The sequence below is a fragment of the Pelodiscus sinensis genome, chromosome 2 (assembly GCF_049634645.1).
Source record: "Pelodiscus sinensis isolate JC-2024 chromosome 2, ASM4963464v1, whole genome shotgun sequence".
Taxonomy (NCBI): Eukaryota; Metazoa; Chordata; order Testudines; family Trionychidae; genus Pelodiscus; species Pelodiscus sinensis.
Window position 1 is genome coordinate 199,111,248 of NC_134712.1, and position 19,250 is coordinate 199,130,497.

Here is a 19,250-nt window from a genome sequence, read left to right on the forward strand (position 1 = left end):
TAGCTACACCAGTCGAGTATGGGTGTGTTTTAACCTTGAGGGATGGATTTTCTAGGGGCTTGGAAGGGAGATGAGCTGCTGATGTGCATTATGTCATGGAGGCCTTGTCGTTTCAAAAATAAGATGGGCATTATTTCACATCAAACCCTGAAATTAGTATTTAACCAGATGTTAATGGAAAAGGCTTATAGTAGCCTAAAATATCGTGTTGTTATTTTTAGTTAAGCGGATTTAAAATACTGAAAGTGGACTGATAAATTCTATTTCTCAGACCAGCAAGAACTAGGAACGTTGCCTAATGAATGTTAAGGACTAAGGCTATGATTTTGGTGCGGACATCACAGCATTCATGTATTATAATGAAGCCTGTGACTCCTTGCAATAGCAGCTCCTGTGGGCCTGGTTTCCCACTCTGGACATCATGACTTGGCCCATGTGGTCGCAATGACATTGAAGTTTGGTGATGGAGTTGGAAGGCGGGATGTGACCATTCTGAGTGGTGCTGTGACCTAGTGCATGGGATTGCAGTACTCAAGAGTTGGGTCTAGCGCTCCGCGGAACAGAAGGTGCTGCTTTCAGGGTGAGTGAGAGGTGGATTTGCTTTCCTCTTCTCACCAAGATGGGTTCACGCACAGATGCTCATTCAGTGACCTTTCTGTGACTTGGGGTTTTCCCTGAACCTCTACTGTGAAAAAGACTAAAAATAGGCTTACTCACGATCTCTGAAAAGGGCAGAAGAGAGCAGTAATGCTGACGCTGGCCGGCAGGTGAGATTTTAGAAGATGCTATCTGCCTTTTCTGTCACTGTGGGGAGGGGTACACCACAGAATTGTCACCTTTCTCTCCTTCTGCCTGACACTTGCTTTTGTGGACTCTGCACAAAATACTGCAATATGAACCAAAACGAAACTTTCATATCCAGAAAGTGTTGACAAACTGGAGGGAGTTTAAAGAACAGCAGCAGCAATGATTTTAGTGCAGGGGTGGAACCTTCTTTCAGTCAGGGGTCACTGCATCACAGAAAATTCAGGCAGGGAACACATGAACATGAGAAGCAAAACAAACAAAACATCTCACTGACTTGGCTCCCAACTGAGAAGAAGAAGAAAAGACACTTCACTTACACTTAGCTCGGTGCTTGAGGACTCTGCTTCCGCTTCAGCCCCACAAGGCGGTGCCAAAGCCTGGGGTCTTGCTGAGGGGCTGGAGAGCGAGCGTGGGCTCAGCTTGCTGCAGAGATTAAAGGAGGGAGCCCTGAACTGTGCCACGGGCCAGACCAAATTAAGCCTGGAGCTGGTACTGGCCCTCAGGCCATAGGTTCCCCACCCGATGTAGGGGTTTGGAAGAATTGACTCAGCCTTCAGAAAAGTGTAGCTGTGCACCAAGGTGAGAGTGATTTGTAGTCTGCAGGTATTTGCAGGCCAGGAATAATTCATATCTTGACTAGAGTTACCCTTTGTTTGTGGTGCAGAATGGAGCCTTGATAGTGGAGCAAGAGGATGTTTAGAGTGGTACAAGGGTTATAACTAGAAGAAAGGGGATGGCACCAAGGGTATGTCTTCACTACCAAGTTCTGTCACCAAAAACTGACTTTTTGGTGACAAAACAGTGAGAGCATTAACACTGCAATGCAACTTTTTTGGGGGAAACACCCAGTTTCAGGGACAAAAATGTTCCACCCCAGGAGAGTGACTTTTTTTTTCTTTTCCCTTCCCTCTGTTGTCACCCAAGAGCCAGTGTAGACTCTGTTGACAGAACTGGCTTCGGCCAGTATCCTACAATGCCTGCCTTGAAGGCCCTGATCTCTGCTACCTTGCAGGCATGCATCCCTCTCCCCTTTCAAAGCTCCAGGAAGTTTCTGACAGCTGAGTGAGCTGCTCCCTTTGGGGAACAAAGAACAAATCATTGGAAGGTTCCTGTTCTGCCCTGCACTAGGAACACAGTGGGAGGCTGGCTGCTGCTGCAGGAGGGGGACAGACTGCTGTGCTGTGTTGACATTGCTCCGCATCAAGAGAGCTCACAGAACTGCTCACAATGCCGTCCTCAGCAGCTGCAGATGCGGTGGGAGAACTCTGAGGGAATCCTAAGAAGTGTAGGGATCAACTCTGCCTTCCCACAACACTACAGTGTGGGATACATGCCCAGAGTGCATTGCTGTGACCCCAATGTGGATATGATCTGTTGACAGAGGGAGCAAGTATATACACCCTCTGGCGATTATTGTTTTGTCGACTGTTGATTGTCGGCATAAGTTTTGTCAACAGAACTTGGTAGTGTAGACATAGCTTGAGAATAGGAACTTTTTAGAGGTGAAACCCACGGAAATGCCATGAACATTAGTAGGATGTAAACTAGTTTTCTTAACAGAAGTGCTAGAATACTCCCATCACTGGGGAGATTAAAAAGTAGGCTAAATGAAGCACTGTAAGGAGGAATTATTCATTTGTGGAGGATGTACTGGGTGACCTAGCAGCTGTTCCCTTTCTAATTTTGTGATAAAGCCAAGTGGAAATTAACACAAATCTCCCCCAAAATATGTTTGGTAGAATCTAGTGGGGAAGGGAAAACCTACCTTCTAAAGTGTTGAGGCATATGCAGCAAAAACATAATGTGTATTTTTTTTCAAGGAAAATAGTTAACTGATGGTTTGAGTTTTATGTGGCGGTGGTAACTGTATTTGTATACTTCACCAAATGAAACCTGGATTTTGGTTTTTTTAAATATCCATATTAACTCAAACTGGATTGATAACTGAGATCCTACATCCACAATAGATCAAACGCTTACAGCTACTGATTTTTTCTTTCTTCAAGAATTGATATTCATCGTAAAGAAAATGCAGGTGCTGCTGAGAAACCAATTACTATCCACTCTACTCCTGAAGGCTGCTCAACAGCTTGTAAAATTATTATGGAGATCATGCAAAAGGAAGCTCAAGATACCAAATTGTAAGTAAAAGTCTAAAGAAAGCAAAATTCCAAATATTGTTTTAATGGTGTTAAAGAAACTTGCTTTGTCAACAGTTGAAGAAGAATCTTTTCTGTGTGGCCAGTAACAGTATTTAACTTTTGGTTTAAAGGATTTAATTTTATTTCCAGTGCTATCCTTTTGGTTTAGTTAAAAAAAAAAAACACAGTTCCAGGTGTTGGTTGCATTTTGGGTTTTTTGTTGGGACAGCCTGCAGTGAAATTCAGGATTTCATGAGCAGTTTTAATGTGGGGAGATTTTGTATGAACTTTCACAAAAAGCTCTATGTAGACCCATTAGTTTTCAACAACAAAATGCTTGCTACTTCAATCTGTGACTTCTGTTGAGTTGCTAAACTACAATTAATGTTATATGATACTTCATAAGATGCACTATTTCAGGGGTGGCCAACCCGTTAAAGGCAAAGAGCCAAAATAATGGTGGACATAGCGCAAAGAGCTAAGGGAAAAAAGTTGTCAAGGAAAAAAAACAAAAAATCACCCAACCAGCTGCCCCTTTAAATGAAAACTCCGGTTTTGCTTTTTAGTCAGATCAGGCTCCCATTGGCTGGCGCCATCGTACTGTGCCATTTTGTTTTGCCACACCGGACGGCTCCCCTACACTTGGTGAGCCCTTTGTAGAGGTGCAGGGGTGGCTTCGCGGGCCGCGGGGTACACTTCGGAAGCTGTACTTTCTGCGATAAAGAGCCGCATGTAGCTCGCTAGCCATGGGTTGGCCACCCCTGCACTATTGGGTTCAGATTTATCTCCAACTAACTGGGAATGGGAATTGTAACGGAGCAGAATTGGCCAGTGACACAAGTCAAAATTTGTGTTTTGTTCTCCAGAAATGAAACATTTTATATAGCAAAATAGACACTAACCCGCTTGCCTTGGTTGGGTTCCATTTCAGATAGCAGGTATCATGATGTTTCTAACTAGTGGGTGTGTCATCTTTATTTAAAAAAAAAAAATACAAACTTGATTAATTTGGCTGCAAAGTATTTTTAAACTGTGGACACACTGAAGACAACAGCAACAGTCTTAATGAAGCAAACTGTGAAAAATACTTCTCAGAACAGTTTTTAAACCTCAGACCTGAACTACACAACTCAATTAAGTCGATACAAGACAGTGTATGTCAGTCTGTCAGTGTACACACTACAGCCTTGCTCCAACAATGTAAGTGCTCTGCTGCAGCAACATAATACTGTACCTCTGTGAGAGGTGTAGGGATTGTGTCAGTGTAGTTAGGGTGATGGTATCTGTGTAGCTGCTGTGTTGCTTACATTAGCTGTTGGTTCTGGCTCTCAGCCTTTCATGCTGCTCCTTTTCAATGGATGGAAGTGCTCCGGTTGAGGATGCACACCACTGAGAGAGGGTAGTGTGGACATCAGCCACCCTAGTAAATACTTAGGGCTACAGTGTAGACATGCTCTCATTTTTAATCTGTTAATTAAACTGTATAAGTTTTTGCAGCAAACAATGAATGAAAAACCTGCAAGTCAAATCACACTTAAAACCTTGCTTCTTTCAACAGCTTTTTGTTAGTAGGCTGTTTATCTGAATTCTGTAACTTCTATTACAGTACAGAAGAAATTCCTTTGAAGATATTAGCACATAACAATTTTGTTGGACGTCTTATTGGCAAAGAAGGAAGAAACTTAAAGAAAATCGAACAGGATACAGATACTAAAATCACAATATCGCCGTAAGTGTTTCTTCAGTTAGCTTGAACTTTCAAATGCTGTGCCTCAGAAATAGCTCCTTGGGTTTTGTAAACCAAACATGCCCCCTCCCCCAAAGGATGCAGCCTCAAGGATTACAGGGAAGGGCCTGGTGCAGAATGGCTTCAGGGAAGCAGAGCAACACAGCAGCCTTTGCTCTGCTGCCATCTCCTTGGCCAGCCCAGTTGGCAGGAAGCGGAGCACTTAGACACCAGCACAGGTTGGCTTGGGAGATGGTGGTGGAGCGGAGCAGGCTGCATAGCTTTGCTTCCCTGCAGCTTCCATTACAGAAGTGAGTGCAGGTGGGCCTGACCCCTGTTGCTGGCCTCAGCCTGCCCATGATTCCGCGTGCTAACTTGAGTATAGAGAATCATCACTTCCATAGGATGGTTAAGGCAGCTGCTGTGCGGTTCGTGTGTGTAAATTGCCTGGGGACACAGGCAGGATTTGGGGGGTTCCTATGGGGTGGGGAGCATGCAGAGACTATCTCCCCTTCCCCACCCAAGCCCCACTGCAGGGTGCCCACTGGTCTACTAGGAGGATTTGTAGACAGGCACTGCCCTAAGGTGAATTGAGTTTCAGGCTTCTGGTGTAAAGGCTGGCGTACCAGCAACTCAGACTCCCATTCCCACTGGGATTTAAGCTGTTAAACTATTCTTGATGAGTCATTGTAAACAAGGGTTGATCTAAAAATAATATTCTAGACTAGGCAAAACCCTAGTTTAGTCCATGTTTTTAAAATGCTGTTCTGAAACTGTATTATGTGCTTTTAAAACAAGGCAAACGTTTTAAAACCGGAGTAGATTTGAACTCTGTATAGAATGAGTTGAAATAACATTCTTATACAGCCTATCTAGGTTGGGCTTTGGAACAAGGGAAAGGAGAAAAGCCAGTGAATAAAAAAGATGAGAATAGTAGTATTTTAGGTAGTAATTCTCTGTTGGGGTTAGGACCCTTTCTGCATGAGCCCATATCAGCTGAACTGCAGTAAGATAACCTGTCTATTGTTCATTTAGACACATGTCTGAGCAAGGGATCTGGTTTCTGCTACTAGATGCTCTCACCCAGGGGTGAAAGTGACTGCTGCAGTGAGGTGAAAGGTTTGAATATTGCTATTCGTGGGTGAGAAGAATGCAAACTTCTTTGCCTGAATAAAGTTTTGAGGAGGTGAGAGCATTAAAGGAGTGGAGGCATCAAAGGAGAGGACAGAAGAGAGAAATGGGTTAGGAAACTGGATATAAAGGAGGGGGGAAACAAGAAGTGTAATGCATAAGGGAGAAAAATAAAGGAAGAAGGGGGATAAATAAGAGAGTGGCTGAGAATTGCTCTAAAGAGGGAGAATTGGAAAACAGCCTTGAAGATGAAAGAACCTGACAGTTTTTTGTAACTGGGACAAAATGTTTGAGAGCAAGGGAAATTACCAAAAGAACAAAAAGATGCTCATGACCATTAAAGTCTTCTTGAAGACAAGAGAACTGGGAGTGAAAGACATTTTGCCTGCTGTGGGGGCAGAGTGGGAAAGCAGACAGAAAAGAGGTAATCTCTCTTCCACCCCCACCCTACCCGAAGACTCCCCAGGTACTGGTGAATTAGTGAGGGCCAGTGCATTTAGGGTGTTTTATAAAATACTATGCTCTCGTGCTTTATCGGTTGAGAGCATAAGATGTTAGACTGGACTGTGTCAGAGTGCTTCACAACTGCTACTGCATGTCCCTTAGAGCGTAAAATGGTAAACCAGAAAGTTCACACCGTTCAGGTGCAATTCTGGGTGAGGGGCGTGTTTAAGGACCGTGGAGTCTGAAGTGTCAGCTCTGCGCCCAGGGGGCTTGGACAGTGGATCTGGACATTCAGATGAAGGAGCCAGATAAAAGGTCTGTGCCCTGAAAATGACCCTTAGATTGGGGAAGTAGTTGGATTCCTTTCAAGCTCCAGAGTCTTGAAACGCCATTGGGATCCAGAGCACAGGGGCTTGGATTCCCCTGACCACAATCCTAATGGGTGGCCACGAAGAGGTAATTCTTAAAGTAGACTCCCTAGGAGTACTAAGGATGTAAAAGGTTAACCAGTTAACTGGCTAACAGGTAAGCCTATCCCTAAATGGGAGTTTCTTCTTTCTCTGCTTCTTTGGACTTTTTCCCGTGCCACATACATAGTCTTGAGTGCAGGTTTCATACCCTGCCAGACCCGCCACAGGCCCTTTCCCTCAGCAACAGACATTCAAGCTGCCTCCACTGCTTGGGAGAAACCTGCATTCCTCTAAACGTAGGGTTCAGGATTTAAAAACAGATCTGAAAACTGGAGAGAGGACAGACTGGAACTTATGAAGGGCTCTTTGAGACCCACAGAAGCCATGTTACCCCCACACATCAGTTCCATCAGTCACCTCTGGTTCAGCAGTCCCTGCAGGTTCTGAGGACTCCTCAGCCCTCCCAGGAAGAAAAGACCCCACTCTCCAGATGGAGAAAAGGAGAAGGGAGTAGTCACATCCTCAATGTGGGTCTCAGGATACCTCATATCGCAATGTGAGTATTGCAGAAGCTTCCATTCCCACTGGTACTGTGACCATGATATCGACTAAGGCTATATTGCATATTGAGAGAGCATCTAGAGCAGGACCAACATCCTGGCCCCTGACTCAGTGGCTCCAAAAGCCAGAACCAAGGCGAAGGCTTTATCTGTACTATCTTCCATCGGCGGAGGTGAAAAACAGCATTCCTATTTTGGTGCAGTCTCTAATACCACCCGATATTTTTATTCCTGAGGAATCATATACAGGGTCCTCAGTATCATCCAGGCTTCTATTTCATGGGAACTTCTGAATCTTCAGAAATCCCAAATGACCGTCATTTAGAAGTCTTGAGACGTACTGTTCTGCAGAACCTAGTCCTCTTGTGGAGCCCACTTAATCTTCCATTGATTTCTTCAGTGGCGATTTATGCGCCAGTATTGACACTGTCCCCACGCAAACTCTTTGAGGATATTGAGGGATACTTCCAGCTGGTACCATTAGAGATTTGCCAGCACCACTTCACTTCACTGTCTAAGCTTAGTAACAGTGGAGGTGCATATCTCTTCAGAGCTTGGTACTGACCTGACAACTGGTACCTATGCTATTGGCCCACTTGATGGATACAGAGCGTCTGTCATAGTTCCTCTTACTTCCAGCCTCCCGTCCTAAAGATTTATGCTGCAGAAGGAGCTCATAGTAAAAACAACACCTGATTGCCTTAGCAGGTAACGGGGTCCTGCCTCATTCCTTTATGCTTCACCACATTTGGTTTACTGGAATCTGTGGGCTCATTAAGGGACCCTTCCTGTGGGGTGCCATCCCAAAAGCCCTCACAAAGACATTGACTGATGCCCTAGGTCCTGCCACCTGGATATCCCCTCCAGAGTAGGAAGCAGTGGAAGAGGAAGAAGCACCACTGTCCCTCATAGCCTCCTCCTCATGAGATGAATCTGTTGTACCTTTCCTGTCATCTTACCCTGATGACTTTGGGGCTTTTCAAGAATTCCTGAGAAGTGAGGCATACACTTTACCTATAAAGGTGATTCAAGAAATCCAGCATTCTTTGGGTGGATATCCTTCACTCATCTCCTCAGGGCAAGATTGCCTGGCCAATCAATGAAGTAAAATCCCTATTTGAACCTAGGGGGAGTTGTTTTCTCCTTCATTTGTCCCTGAAGTCTTCGTTCCTCATAACTGTTTCTTCAGCCAGGAAGACAGAGGAACTTGGAGTTGTAGTGACCGATCCACTGTCTTATTCTACTGAAATAAGGTGACTTTATGTTCACACTGTGGCTTCCTTCCTAAAGTCTCTCCTGAATTCCATAATAATCAAGAGATTCACTAGCCACTGTTTTACTCCAAGCCTCGCTCACATTGGACATTAAGATCTCTTGTCTCTTATCTTGACAGGACCAGGCCCTTTTGGTTTCTCCTAGACTCTTCATTTCTGTTGCAGAACAAATGAGGGGACATCTAGTCTCCTCCCGAAGATGATCCAAATGGGTTCCAGGTTGTGTTGTCATGCTACAGAATCTCAGGGATTAATTCCATTCTAAGAGTTACTGTTCAGTCTATTTATGTACCTGGTCTTCGCTGCACTCTTTTTACAAGCATTATGCCTTTGTGTTTGATTCCAGGACTGATGTGAGCTTTGGTGACACTGTTTTTCATTCATATTGAATCCCCTTCCTCAGCACATTATTCCATCTTAGGGGTACAGAGAGTTTTCTGAGCTGGAGCACCCATAGGGACACTACTTGGAGAAGGCGGTTACTTACCTTGCACCGTAACTTGAGTTTTTCAACATGTGTGTCCTTATTGGAACTCCACTTCCTGCTCTTTCTTCTGTGCCTCAGAATCTCTTTGGATTTTTGTGTTTGAGAAGCAACTGGAGCGGTTGTGCATCTGCCTCTCTCTTTTGGGGCCTGATAGTGTCTGTGGACCCACAGACACTGTGGACAAAGATCTCCAATCAAGAACAGATGGGTGTGTGCATGTCCGAATGTGGGGCACCCAGAGGGGCACATCTCAAAGAACTCAGGTGACTGTACAAGGTAAGTAATCTCTCCTTGCTAGGATCTGAGACTCATTTAAGCAAATCATAAACCTTTGATGCTGAAGCACATTGCACTAATTTTAGTTCAGTCTTTTGTGAGGGAAGCTTCTGTTAGAATCATGTTTGAGTTCTTCTGCAAATTGATTGTGTATGTTGCATTGTTCCAGGGCAGACCTCCGGTTTCAGAGCTCTCCAGCCTTAACTGATAAATTTGGATTGCCATCTACTGTTTGAATGGTAATTAATTACATTTCTGTTCTGTCTGCAGACTGCAGGACTTGACACTCTATAACCCTGAACGGACTATTACAGTTAAAGGCAGTATTGAAACTTGTGCCAAGGCAGAGGAAGAAATAATGAAAAAAATCAGGGAGTCCTATGAAAATGATATTGCTGCTATGAATGTGAGTGTCTTTGTTTTTGGTGTCCTCATTTCTGGACGTTTATTTCTATGAGATTCTTGAAGCCCATATTTATATAATATTGGATCCCTTTTGCATAGGAAAAACTGAGAAAATTTACTTAGATCAAAGAAATTGAATAGTTTTACTTAAACTATTCTTCCTTTGTTGTGAAGACTTGGGAAAAAGTTTTTATTTGTATTTTGAATGTTAATTTGATGCTCTAGTAGTATGAAGTATTTGAAGAAAGTGCTTTCTAGTTTCCTGATGTTGTTCTGTTGTTAACATAAGAACAATATTGCTATGTAGTAACTTTTACTCTGTAAATGAGACTTTTCTTAGTTTTGCATTTTTTTCGTGCATAGGACTGACTTTAATTTGGCAGTAAAAGTATGCCTCTCCTATTTTGGAATGTAAAAAAAGAATGCCTGTCTATAAAGATAGTTGCTTATTATCTAATGCAAAAAAGCATTACCCTGAAATTTGACAGAGTATCAGTTAGAGATCAGTGGCCCACAGAAGACTTGGGTAAACCATCATGCAAAATGTGTAAACGTGGACAAATTGCTAACTTTGAGAACAAAAGAATAGTATAAGCATGTAGGGACAAAATCAGAAAAGGTAAGGAACAAAAGGAGTTACACTCTTAACAAGGGACATGGGGACATAACAGTACATTGTATATAAGGAGCAATAAAAAGAGAAGAGAGAGCGTAGGTTCAAGGAAGGAGAGTTAATAATGGCCGATACCAAGAAGGCATGGTGTTTAATGCTTATTTTGCTTCAGTCTTCACCAAAAAAGGTTGTTGTTCTTTACACAGTGATGACAACAAAGGGGGAAAAACACAAACCAGGAAAGGAATAGAAACTATTCAGAAATATTTATGTAAGTTAGGTGTATTCAAATCTGCAGGACCTGATGAAATTCACCCCTAGTGTACTTAAGGAATTAGCTGAACCAGTCTCAGAACTGCTAGTGATATTATCTTTAAGGACTCATAAAGGGAAGGTGAGAGTCCCAGAGGACTCGAGAAGGCAGGTATGTTTTTAAAAGGCTACAAAGAGGACCCAGGGAACTTTAACCACATTAGCCTAACTTGAATATTTGGAAAGATACTGGAACAAATTTATAAAATGGATTTTAATGACTGAGAGGATAATAGGATAAGTAGTACCCAATATGGATATGTCAAGAACACATCATGCCAAACCAACTTAAATTTTCTTTGATGGAGTTCCTGGCCTACTGAATAAGGAGAAGATGTAGTTGTGACTTTTTTGTGACTTTTTTTTGTCTATGCATGGAATAGATTATATGCACCAATATGGAGATGATGTGTGACAGATCACCTCCATATCCATGCACATGAGAAAATTGATTCTGCACATGGATGATCTGTGGCGGGAATGGGGCCAAGGGGTTTGAAAAGTGGGAGGAGGCTCATGGTTGGGGGGGGGAAGGAGGGCTCTGGCTGGGGGTTCAGGCTCTGGGGTTGGGCTGGAGATGGTAGGTTTGGAGCCAGAAGGTTGGGGTGTAGGGTTGAAGGCTGTGAGGGCACTAGGTCTGGAATGGGGCTGGGGATGAGGGGTTTTGGGTACCGGCTCCCATGAGGGAGAGGAATCTCCCTTCCCCTACCATCTTCTTTCACTGCAGCAGCAGCTCTAGGCCCAGTGAGAGGCACCTCTCTGCCAGCTGTAGCAGCTTCAGTGAGGCTGGGTTGGGCTGGAGGAGGGGTGCCTCTCTGCTGGCTATGGCAATGAGGGGAGAACTTTGAGAAGGTGCCTATCCCCCAGGCATGGTAGCTCCCCACTCTGGGGTGAAGGAAGAGGGATCTCTCCCCCTGACTGGACAACTCCATGTGCGGCAGCCCCTAGTCCCTGCACAAGGCTTATTAGGCAGTTGCCCAGCTTAGAGGGAGCTCTAGTCCAAGGTATGGTACTACTCAAAATTTTCTTTAATGTCTTGGATGATAAGGTGAAGTATGTGTTGATATTTGACACCAAGGCGGGAGGTGTTGTAAGTACTTTGAAGAACTGGATTGAAATTAAAAAAAAAAGAAAAAAGACCTTCATAAATTGGAGAATTATCTGAAATCAATCAGATGAAATGCAAAACTCTACACTTAAGAAGGAAAGCCATCAAATGGACAACTACAACATAGGGAATAATTAGCTAAGCAGTAGTGCTGCTGAAAAGAACCTAGGGCAGTAGTTTTCACCCTGTGGCCCATGGAACCCTGGGAGTCCATATATACCAAACTGTACTATGTCTAAGATTTCCAAAGTGGTCTGCAAATGAAAAAAAAATTGAAAATCACTGATATAGCAGTTATGGTAGATCACAAGTTGAATGCTAATCAGCAGTGTGGTGCATTCACAAAGGCTAGCATGAGGCAGGGGTATATTAACAGAAGTCTCAGACCTAAGACATGGCAGGTAATTTTTCTGCTCTACTATTCATCATTGTTGAATCTTCACCTGCAGTACTATGTCCAGTTCTAGGCACCACCTTTTAGTAAAGATGGTGACAAATTGGGGAGTGTCCAGCAGAGAGCAACCAAAATGATAAAAGGGAATAAGGATAGGTTAAAAGAACCAGAGCTGTTTGTTCTCAAGAAAGAAGACTAGAGAATGATAAATCTTCAGTATGTTACAGCTGTTATAAAGAGAATGGTAGTCGATTGTTCTCCATGTCCACTGAAGATAGGACAAGACATTATCTACTTAATCTACAGCAAGGGAGATTTAGGTTAGATATTAGGAACAACTTTTTTAGCTCTTAAGATAGATAAATTATGGAATAGTAGGTTTCTGAAGGAGGTTGTTGAATCCCCAATTACTGGAGGTTTTTAAGAACAGTTTGGAGAAATTCCTGTCAGGATTGGTCCAAGTATAATTGTTCCTGCATCCGTGCACAGGGTTGGACTAGATGACTTCTTTAAGTCCCTTCTAGCTCTAAATTTTTAAGATTCTATGGACAAATTCATAGATATAAACACTTAACCAAAACATTTTGTGCTGGGTGTCAGGTGGAAAATGTCTTTCAGTTGCCATTGTTTTCCGATTGTCCACAGTGATCAGAAATACCAGAGCTGCGTCTTCATAACCTTCGTAGTGGGTGGGAAGTATGTTGGTTTCTTTTCTAATGGTTTACAGTATTGGATAGATTTTTGTTCAGTCATTCCAAATTGGTTTGTTACATTATAACCACAGTTTTTAGCATGGTCTTTGGCAATAAAGGAAACCCTAGCTGCTAATGTCCCACAGTTTTCTTCTAGTAGTGACCATTAATGGGGTTGCTATAACAGGTTTAATACGTCAAATTGTATTGCAGGAAAATAACTTAGTGGAGGAGAGGGACAGAGGGGAGGAGGAGGAGGGAAACTGGAGCTTGACTGAAGAATCTGGAGCTGTTAGAATTCTACAACACCTCATAGTAGGCATGGTCAAATCACCCAGGAACAGTCTATTCTGGTTGTCCTCAACCTGTGGGCTGCTTGCGGCTCAGTCGGCAAACAGCTGTGGCCAGACTGAGATTCTTACGGGCATACAGGCAGTATATATGTTGTGTGGCTGCAACCCATTTAACACAGAGCTGCTTCCGCAGACCACAGTGATAAATAGTTTGAAAACCACTGATCTAGTGACATACAGCTTCTTTATAGTTAATGTTCATCCTGGGAGCACTGTGGGGAAATTTAACACTTAGCCCTCTGCAGTCCACTTGCAGTTTTAGCGATGTGGGAGGTAAGGAGAATTAGTGGTTATGGGTGAAGCGTCTCTGTTTCTAAAAGGCTATTGAATTTCTATCATCAAGCCAAGCAGGCTATTGTTTTTGTACCTCATTCCTAAGCATGCAATCTAAAGGTCTACCTGTCACTTGGATTTCTTTTCTCCAATCTTGTGGTCTATTTAATTGAAAAATAAAGATGTAGTGAGAGACCTCTGTTGGTCCATCACATTAGAGCCAAGCTTGTAACCCTTTTGCCTAAGTGAGCTATCTGGTTTATAGATCTGAAATCTGGATCCTCAAGAATGAAGTTTTAAAATAGCCTCTTTTGTAAAGATACCAAAGTTTTATTATGTTGTCTGAACTAGGATTTTGATGAAGTTTAACAACTTGCATTGTAAAGTTAAATAATTCTTCTTCTGTTGCAGCTTCAAGCACATTTAATTCCTGGATTAAATCTGAATGCCTTGGGTCTGTTCCCACCTTCTTCTTCAGGAATACCACCTCCCTCAGTCGGTGTTGCCTCTGCTGCTGCTGCTACTTCATATCCACCATTCGGGGTAAGAGAAGTCATCTTACTTTTGGCTATGTTATGTTGGCCAAAGGTTTGACTACTGTTGAAGAGTAACAGTAAATATAAGGTGATTCTGTTAAAGCTTAAAAAAAACATTGCAAAGGACCATGTATGTCAGTATTCTGACAACAGTTTACTGGTAGCAGAGTTCTGCTGTGTTTTTACTTGAGGTAATATGCAGGGTTTATTTGCTAAATGCTTTCAGCTTGGCTGGTTTATCCTGTTACCACATGAAAATTATTTAAGGTGCTTGCAGAAGAGTAAAATGCTCTGTGTGCTTTGATGTTATCTATGATTAAATTATCAGTGAAATAAAAAAGTAAGATTTGGAAAATTATGGAACCCTGTTATCTAATCACATATACAGATTTTCTTGTATATGTTTGCAGAAAAATAAGTGCAAATTTTCTCTCTTAAATGAAATAGAAAAAACACATGGTTGGAGGTTACAAGAAATAAAACAATCTATATGAAACTGTCCCTCCTATTTGGATTCTTACCATGACAAAAATATGGCATTTGATAAATTAGAATTTAATGTAGCAAAAATAAATTTTTCCTTGATTACAACATTTTTGAGTCTGCATAAAACCTACTGTATACAGCAACACTAAATACTGTAGAACCTCAGAGTTACAAACACCAGATTTATGAACTGACCAGTCAAATCATATACCTCCTCATTTGGAACCAGAAGTATGCAATGCAGTAGTAGCAGCTTGCATACACACACACAGTACTGTATTAAATGTACACTACTAATAAAAGGGAAAGCAGCATTTTTTCATAGTAAAGTTTTAAAACTCAAAGTCAATGTTCATTTGTAAACTTTTGAAACTACAACCATAATGGTTTGCGAAGCGTTATGAACAACCTCCATTCCTGAGGTGTTTGTAACTCTGAGAGTCAGTATACAGGCAGTCCCCAGGTTACATGGATCCGACTTACATCGGATCCCTACTTACAAACGGGATGAGGCAACCCCGCACTAGCTGCTTCCCCCCAGCAGACTAGGGAGACGCGAAGCTAGCGCCCCCCCCCCAGCAGACCAGGGAGACGCGGAGCGGCTTTTCTCAGCAGACACCTCAGCTTGAGAATAAAGGACTGAGGGAAGTGAGGTGTGGGAGAATAAAACTGAGCTCTGGAGAAATGTTTGGCTAGAGTTTCCCCTACAATATGAGCCAGTTCCGACTTACATACAAATTCAACTTAAGAACAAACCTACAGTCCCTATCTTGTACGTAACCCGGGGACTGCCTGTACTGCTGTTTTATACAAATCAATCTATTGGAAGGTGTGTTAGGATAGTATAAAACTCTCTGAAAAATGTGTGAGGATTGATGGTGTGTTCTTGTTTGAATTCTTTGCTCTTTAATCATAGAACCATAGAGCTGGAAGAGACCTCAGAAGGTCATCAAGTCCAGCCCCCTGCTTTAGGCAGGACTATTCCCAACTAAATCAACCCAACCAGGGCTTTGTCAAGCCGAGACTTAAACACCTCTAGGGATGGAGACTCCACTACTTTCCTAGGTAACCCATTCTAGTGCTTCACAACCCTCCTAGTGAAATAGTTTTTCCTAATATCCAACCTGGACCTTTCCCACCACAACTTGAGACCATTGCTCCTTGTTCTGCCATCTGTCACTACTGAGAACAGCAGTAGTTAATGTTCTTAGGTGGAGTGTTTGCCTGTTCCATAGTAATATTTTGCATCACATGGACCCTGCAGGAATCATTCTAACAAGGGAAAGTTCTAGTCTGCAAACTCTGGAGTTTTGGAGGCAGGGAGGTGGTAATTTTTGACCACGCCTCTATCACTAGCCTCCATGGTTACCAACTCAGTAACCATGTAACAATCAGTAAAAGATTGTTAGGTTTTCAATATGAACTATAGAACAAGCAATGGGTAAGACTGTATAAAGCCAATAGACCTGACTGAATTCTTCACCATCATCTTCACTGAGAATCATCTAGAGTTAAATTTACTTTTAAATGTATTAATATTGCAAAACACTCAATGGGCAAAATATGCAGGGCTGCCTACTGGCTTTGGATGCCCTGTGTCAAAATCAAGGCTTGGCGGCTGCTTTGCCAGAGGGCTTTCTTGGCAAATCTCTATATCTCTATCGCTGTATTTTCCATACATGCTGTACATGAAACCAAATTCACCATGAGATAAGAACTAATGAGCTTGAACAAATAACTGAATTAAGACTGATTCATAACTACATATTATACTAGGCATTTCTTTAATATTTTTCCCAGAGAAGGAAGCCAAGGACATGTCACTGACAGAATAAATGCCTCACTCATAACCTTGTTGATGGGAATGAATGATTAGTGTAGGGAGGTTCTATACTGAACATAGTTTTTCATGTTAGTAACCTTATCAGGAAAATGTTTCAAAGGAGAGCCTGGGAGGCAGTTTATGCTATATTTATTCCCAACTATCGTACTATTAAAAGCAGTACCTCCATAAAATTTCATTAGCATTGACTATGAAACTAACCCAAAATACTTTTTCGGATCAAAAACTTAGACATGGCATCATTGCTTTGCACAAAAATGTCTTCCATAGAAGCTGTTGATGTGTCTTTTAAAAGTGATGGTTGGTTTGTTTATGCTGGCAATCAGTATTTCTCTTAGCAGTGGTAATTATCAATTTTACTTTTTTTACTTTTCTCCTTTACCTGAACATGCAAGCTGTCATGCTACGCCTGCAAGAAGTCTTTGTCTTGTTCTGTCGTATTCCTCTCTTAGCAATTTCTGTTTTGCTCCCCCCACCCCCTTTTTTTTTTTTTAAACTAAATTGCTACTTCCAATATATTTCTCTTTGAGTGCTGAGTTTGGGAACTTCCAGCTACCTTTTTTTAAGTTGGCAACATCATTACACTTTTGTCCTATTTTTCTCTATTGATCCATCCGTGCCCTTTTGACTCCTCCATTCTAGCACCACAAAACCCCCTCCCTTTAGAATTCTGGCAGGTGTCCAAGTAGAAGATTTCTGCAATAGGACATCAAAATACTGGGAAAGCCCATTAAGAGGCAAGTGCTATTTTATAATAATAATATAGAATTTTTGCAGCTGGGAAGTAGCACAGGCTATGGCATGAGTTTTTAAAACTTGCTTCCCCATCATGCTGCTACACTGTCACAGCCTCTTAAATATGCTGTTGTCCCAACTGTTAGCACAACTGGGAGTCGGATTGCATGGTAAGTAGATATGCAAAAAGCTAAGCAATACATTGGTAGAGACAAAGGGTAGGCAGCTTGGAACGTCAAGTTGGGGATCACTCTTGGAGGTTGAAAATTGGGACTGGCAACAGGAATGGGGTAGGGTGTAGTCTACTTGCATGGGGGTATCTGAACAAGGCTTCCATACCTTTGACCCTTTGGTGCTTTGATAAGTCCTGCTGCTTGAAGTCGGAGTGGTTAGTTACTTTCTGATGGCGAGTGGCAGTGCTGAACTGAGCAGGGGGAGAAGAAGTAAGTCACTAAGGCTACGTCTAGACTGCAAGCCCCTTTCGAAAGAGGCTTTTGAAAAAGATACTTTTGAAAAAACCTCTTTCGAAAAAGAGTATCTAGAATGCAATCAGTACTTTCGAAAAAGCAAGCCGCTTTTTCAGAAGAGAGCACTCAGGCAGTCTGGATGCTCTCTTTCGAAAAAGCAGAGTTTGGATTACATAGCGCTTTTTTCAAAAGAGCACTTTCGAAAAAAGGCATTACAGGCAGTCCCCGGGTTACGTACAAGATAGGGACTGTAGGTTTGTTCTTAAGTTGAATCTGTATGTAAGTCGGAACTGGCATCCAGATTCAGCCGCTGCTGAAACTGACCGCCAATTCTGACTTACATACAGAATCAACTTAAGAACCCCAAGCGTCCCCAAGTCAGCTGCTGCTGAAACTGATCAGCAGCTGATTCCAGGAAGCCTGGGGCAGAGCAACTCTGCCTCAGGCTTCCTGTAGTCAGCGCTGGTCAGTTTCAGCAGAAGCTGACTTGGGGACGCCTGGGGCAGAGCAGCTGGGGTGCTGCTGGGTTGCTCCAGTAGCGCCGCTCCTCGGCACTACTGGAGCAACCCAGCAGCACCCCATCTGCTCTGCCCCAGGTGTCCTGATTCAACCGCTGCTGAAACTGACCAGCAGCGGCTGAATCAGGACCAGAGCAGCTGGGGTGCTGCTGGGTTGCACCAGTAGCACCCAGAGCGGCGCTGCCTAGTCTGCTGGCGGGGAGGGCGTACTAGCTGCGCCCCCCCCACCCCAGCAGACCAGGAAGACTCGGGCGGCGGACCGAGATGCACCGCGGTCCCGCCGCCTGGGTCCTCCGCGGCTTTGCTCCCTGTCTCCCTGGTCTGCTGGAGACCAGCAGACCAGGGAGACGGGGAGCGCCTCTGAGGACGCCGGCAGCGGAGCAGCCCAGGCGCGCCTGGGGTGCCTCGCTGCCTGAGCCCCCCCCCCTTTGCAAAGCGCGGGGAAGCCGGCAGCAGGGCAGTCCAGGCGCGCCTGGGGTGCCTCGCTGCCTGTGCGCCCCCCCCCCCCTCCCCCCGCGGCTTTGCAAAGCGCGGGGAAGCCGGCGGCGGGGCAGTCCAGGCGCGCCTGGGGTGCCTCGCTGCCCGAGCCCCCCCCCCCCCCCCCCCCCGCGGTTTTGCAAAGCGCGGGGAAGCCGGCAGCAGGGCAGTCCAGGCGCGCCTGGGGTGCCTCGCTGCCTGTGCGCGCCCCCCCCCCTCCCCCTGCGGCTTTGCAAAGCGCGGGGAAGCCTGCGGCGGGGCAGTCCAGGCGCACCTGGGGTGCCCTGCCGCCGGCTTCCCCGCGCTTTGCAAAGCCGCGCGGGTGGGGGGGGGGGGCTCGCGCAGCAGGGCTGCCCCGCTGCCCGAGCCTCTGCCCCTCCGCGGCTTTGCTCTGCGTCTTCCTGGTCTGCAGACCAGGAGACGCAGAGCAAAGCCCCAGAGTACATGGGTGGCAGGACCGCGAGGTCCCGTAGTCCGTGTACTCTGGGGCAGCCCCGTTCGTAACTGCGGATCCGACGTAAGTCGGATCCGCGTAAGTCGGGGACTGCCTGTATTCCTCGTAAAACGAGGTTTTCCGCGGTCAAAAAACTTGCTGCATTCTTTCGATTGACTTTCGAAAGAACGCAGCAGCAGTCTAGATGCAGGGGAAGTTTTTTCGAAAAAACCCTGTAGTCTAGACACACCCTTACTTGGCAAAGTCAAGAGCCTTGAATAGAGGCAGCTAACAGGAGTGGCTTGGAAGTAGTTGATCAGGGCGGAGGGCTGTCCTTCCAGATTCAACT

The 19,250-nt window shown here is 44.2% G+C and overlaps 1 protein-coding gene across 1 annotated transcript in view; it reads left to right on the top strand.

Moving 5' to 3' along the window:
* The window catches only part of IGF2BP3 (insulin like growth factor 2 mRNA binding protein 3), a 177,346-nt gene that overhangs the window by 128,597 nt on the left and 29,499 nt on the right, over positions 1–19,250 (top strand). The window contains exons 8-11 of the mRNA XM_075922211.1: positions 2,814–2,948; positions 4,555–4,677; positions 9,527–9,662; positions 13,818–13,949. Of these exons, the coding sequence (XP_075778326.1) occupies positions 2,814–2,948; positions 4,555–4,677; positions 9,527–9,662; positions 13,818–13,949 (526 nt within the window). The remainder of the gene's footprint in view (positions 1–2,813; positions 2,949–4,554; positions 4,678–9,526; positions 9,663–13,817; positions 13,950–19,250) is intronic.